This window comes from Anoplopoma fimbria, chromosome 1, assembly GCF_027596085.1.
Source record: "Anoplopoma fimbria isolate UVic2021 breed Golden Eagle Sablefish chromosome 1, Afim_UVic_2022, whole genome shotgun sequence".
Taxonomy (NCBI): Eukaryota; Metazoa; Chordata; class Actinopteri; order Perciformes; family Anoplopomatidae; genus Anoplopoma; species Anoplopoma fimbria.
In genome coordinates this window covers 780,313-784,876 of record NC_072449.1, presented here as the reverse complement: position 1 = coordinate 784,876, position 4,564 = coordinate 780,313, and the positions used below count along the sequence as shown (strand labels likewise).

General features: G+C 42.5%; 1 protein-coding gene across 1 annotated transcript; it reads left to right on the top strand.

Moving 5' to 3' along the window:
- The first annotated feature begins 2,670 nt into the window (after nucleotides 1-2,670).
- Nucleotides 2,671-3,603, top strand: LOC129091252 (olfactory receptor 142-like). Its single transcript, XM_054598805.1, has one exon. It carries the CDS (start codon nucleotides 2,671-2,673, stop codon nucleotides 3,601-3,603), a length of 933 nt encoding a protein of 310 aa, XP_054454780.1.
- Nucleotides 3,604-4,564: the final 961 nt, after the last annotated feature.

Here is a 4,564-nt window from a genome sequence, read left to right as displayed (position 1 = left end):
GGGCAAGCAATCGCCCCGAGGCAGCAGAGTGAAGTAGTCGGGCGGGGGTGTAGGGCTTGACCAAGGCCTGGAGATAGGAAGGAGCTGTTCCTTTCACTGCCCTGTAGGCTAGCACCAGAGTCTTAAACTGGATGCGAGCTCTTACAGGGAGCCAGTGTAGAGAACGGAGAAGGGAAGTTGTGTGAGAGAACTTGGGGCGATTGAACACCAGACGTGCTGCAGCTTTCTGGACAAGCTCCAGGGGTCTGATGGCAGACGCCGGGGCTCCGGCAAGTAGTGAGTTGCAGTAGTCCAGGCGGGAGATGACCAGAGCCTGGATGAGCACCTGCGCCGTCTCGTCAGTGAGGAAGGGGTGAATCCTCCTGATGTTGTAGAGGAGGAATCTGCAGGAGCGTGTGACCGATGCAATGTTTGCTGAGAACTTTGTTTGCGTCAGCAACCGCCACAGCTGAAGCCCTTCTGGCCAACCGGTACCTGCCTGCTGATTCAGGAGATCCCTGGGCCAGTCTCAGGACGCCTTCCGACCACAGCTCCTAGCAGCAGCTTCCACAATGGAGGATCTGAACATGGCCCACTTGGATTCCATGTGTCCAGCCTCCCCCGGGATGCACGAGAAATTATCCCGGAGGTGGGAGTTGAAGACCTCGCGGACAGGGTCCTCAGCCAGACGTTCCCAGTTCACCCTCACCACACGTTTGGGTTTACAGGGTCTGTCCGGCAGCCTCCCCGTCACCTGATCCAACTCACCACCAGGTGGTGATCAGTTGACACAATTACAAAGTTGATGATAGACCTTTGGCCTAGGGTGTTCTGGTACCAAGTACACTTATGAACCTCCCTATGCTCAAACATGGTGTTTGATATGGACAGTCCATGACTAGCACAGAAGTCCAACAACAAAGCACCACTCGGTTTCAGATCGGGCAGGCCGTCTCTCCCAATCCCACCCCTCCAGGTTTCTCCATTGTTACCCATATGAGTGTTGAAGTTTCCCAGAAGAACTATGGAGTCCCCAGTTGGCGCCCTTTCCAGAACGCCACCCAAGGACTCCAAGAAGGCTGCATACTCCGAACTGCCGTTCAGTGCATAGAAACAAACGACAGTCAGAGACTTCCCCCTCGCGATTTGCAGTCGCAGGGAGGCGACCCTCTCGTTCTCCGAGTAAAACTCCACAACAGCGCCTCTCACCCTGGGCAACTCTGGAAAAGGTCCAGCCCCTCTCCAGGAGTTTGGTTCTAGAACCAGTGCTATGCATGGAGGTGAGCCCAACTATATCTAGTTGGTACCGCTCCACCTCCCGCACTAACTCCGGTTCCTTCCCCGCCAGAGAGGTGACATTCCGCGTCCCTAGAGCTAGTCTGCGATGCCGGGGGTCAGCACGCCCAGGTTCCTGCCCCTGCCTGCCGCCCGGCTCACATTGCACCCGGACCCCAATGCCTATCCCTGCGGGTTGTTGGCCCACAGGGCAGCGGCTCAATGTAGATTTTTCAGGCTGGTCCTGGCTGGGCCCTTTGCGCCAAGGCCCGGCCACCAGACACTCGCCCGCAAGCTCTCCTCCCACGATAAGGTTATCTATTAATTCAAATTGGGTTGCGTGCTAATTGAATCTAAAGTTCAATTATCTTACTTATATTAATGATGTCTTATCACAGAAGCTGAGTACTATCATACTTTTTATACAGATGTATGGGTTTACGATTTATAATTGAGTTATTATTAATCGTTAAATATTTAGACATTATTTCTTAAACTGCAAATAAAAATTTGTATATATTGATATTTGTTTCTCTGCACCGTTCTTGGTTCAGGTCCAGGTTGTCGGCCTTGGTTTAGGCTCCTGTTTACAGGATCTTCAGCTCTCACCTTCAAATAGATTTTGTATCCTGCATCTTCCTCTTGCATTGAATTTAATTGCTGTTTTTTTACCATGCATGAATCATCTGTATTGTATCCATGTATAATTTTTACATGATAAAATTAATAAGAGATGTAATGGAAAAAAAGAACCAGTAACAATCAGGGTGTAGTCTGATAATTATGTTAGACTGTTGCTGTGGGTGACCCCGACTTGAAAAGGTTTAAAGATGGAGAATGGGTGTCTGATCTCAGTTTGGAGTGAGTCAGTGTGACTTTAACAGGTGAGCAGATCAATGTGAGGTCATCCAATGACTCAGTCTGTGTTTCTCTGACTTTAAAAAAGTAATGTAACCGTGCTGGATTTGTGATATTTGTTTTCATTCAGATTAATGTGGTTGGTGTTTATACACTGAGATGTGTTTATATAGTATTGATGATTTATTTCTCTGTTATGCATTTAAACCTGTTAAACTTTCACAAAGCTGTGAGAAAGTGTTTCATAATAACTGTAAAAACGAGGATGATGATAAACTCAACACAGGTTTCATATTTTACATTTAGTGCCTACTTTGACACCGGGATTTTTAAATACTTATATTTCCTCTAATTTTTACATGATGAAATTAATATGTAATTTAAAAAAAGGAACCAGTAACAATCAGGGTGTAGTCTGATAATTATGTTAGACTGTTGCTGCGGGCGACCCTGACTTGAAAAGGTTTAAAGATGGAGAATGGGTGTCTGATCTCAGTTTGGAGTGAGTCAGTGTGACATTTAGCAGTGTTATTGATTGTTTTAAGAATCAAAAGGAGAATGATGATAAACTTCACACAGGTTTCATATTTTACGTTGGGTGCCTACTTTGATACCAGGTTTTTTAAATACTTATATTTCCTGATTATTCTGGCTTTTTATATTTTAATTATTTGTTCCAATGTTTTGCTCATTGTGGTTATTTGTATGAACAGAAGCTTACATGAACCTATGTACCTTTTTCTGTGCAGCCTGTTTGTAAATGAACTGTGTGGAAGTACAGGGTTGTTTCCATTCCTTCTGGTTCAGATCCTCTCTGACGTTCACACTGTTTCTGCTCCAATTTGTTTCCTGCAGATCTTCTGTTTGTACTCCTATGGAGGTGTAGAATTTTTAACCTTAGCCATCATGTCTTATGACAGATATCTTGCTATCTGTTATCCTCTACATTATAATAAACATATGACTTCCAAAAAGGTTGCCATCCTCACTTTGTTTGTGTGGCTGTATAGTGGACTTCCCACTGCTGTCATGATTTCTTTAACTTTCCCTTTACAGCTGTGTGGAAACATCATTAACAAAGTGTACTGTGACAACTACTCCGTTGTTAAACTGGCCTGTTATGACACAACGGTCAATAATGTCTATGGACTCGTTTACATCTTTACCGTATCCTTAGGTCTTATCATTTTAATTATTTACTCTTATATGAAGATTCTTAGAGTTTGTTTCTCTGGCTCTAAACAGACCAGACAGAAAGCTGTCAGTACCTGCACACCTCATCTCGCTTCTCTGCTCAACTTTTCCTTTGGAGCTTTCTTTGAAATAGTTCAGGGCAGATTTAATATGAACGGTGTTCCTAACATGTTACGTATTTTTTTATCCTTATACTGGCTTACATGCCAACCGCTCTTTAACCCTTTACTGTACGGACTGAAAATGTCCAAAATACGCATCATATGTAAAAGTCTTGCTTTTGGTAAAAGAGTGTAGAATACTTCCTGTCTCATCTGTCATCTAACATTTATTTCATAGACGAGATGCTCTGATGATCGTGGTGTTATCGGTTATGATAACTGTGTAATGTGTGTATTAATGTGTGTATTAATATGTCCATGAAGAGTTAAAACTAAACAAATAAAGTTTATTTGAATCTTTCACCGCCTGTTTATTAGTCGCTTAACAGAATTCTCAAGGTTAATTCTTCTACTTTTACCTTAAGGTCGGTTTATCTTTTGGACGGTGTAGCTTGTTCATGAGGTTTTTTTATAATAATATGTGAGAAGGTTTATAGGATAATTTTTCTGTCGTTACCTCTTTTTGTGATTCATTTGTTGTCCCTGTGTAAGTACAGTACATTCCTGTTTAGTTTTAATCATTCATTTGACTTTTACTTGTTTGTTTTTTTATTATTTGTAAAAGGTTAAAGCCTTCTTTATAAAATAAGAACATGTGGTTATTATGCAGACACGGTAAATATTTGCTTGGATTACAACGAATTCTTGATTCAGAACCGATGTTACATGTTAGTGCAAAGAGTCCTTTCTTGTTGTAAAGAACTGCTGAATACTTTTTATCAAAACACTCACAGTTTAATTTTCAGTCCATATTCATGAGTCCAATGGGAGTGACCCCTGACCTCCTCTGTGGATCTGTGGTTTGAGTCTGCAGAATAACAGTTGGTGGACTCATCACAACACCACGCTGTTTGTGTCCGCCTCATGTTTAATCCACTTAAATTCATTTTTGATGACCTGATCAGCAGATTTTATTTTGTATTTTATATCAGCAGGTTTCTCGAAATGACGCAATATTTTGTTGGTGAAGGGGATGTGAACTGTGGTCAGACTTGTAGAGAGGTCAAGGTTCAACAAACCATCACACCTGCTGGCCAGATGGTCAAATACCTTTTACTGAAACCTTCTTTCATTTTTACTCAATGGTTGTATGTTTT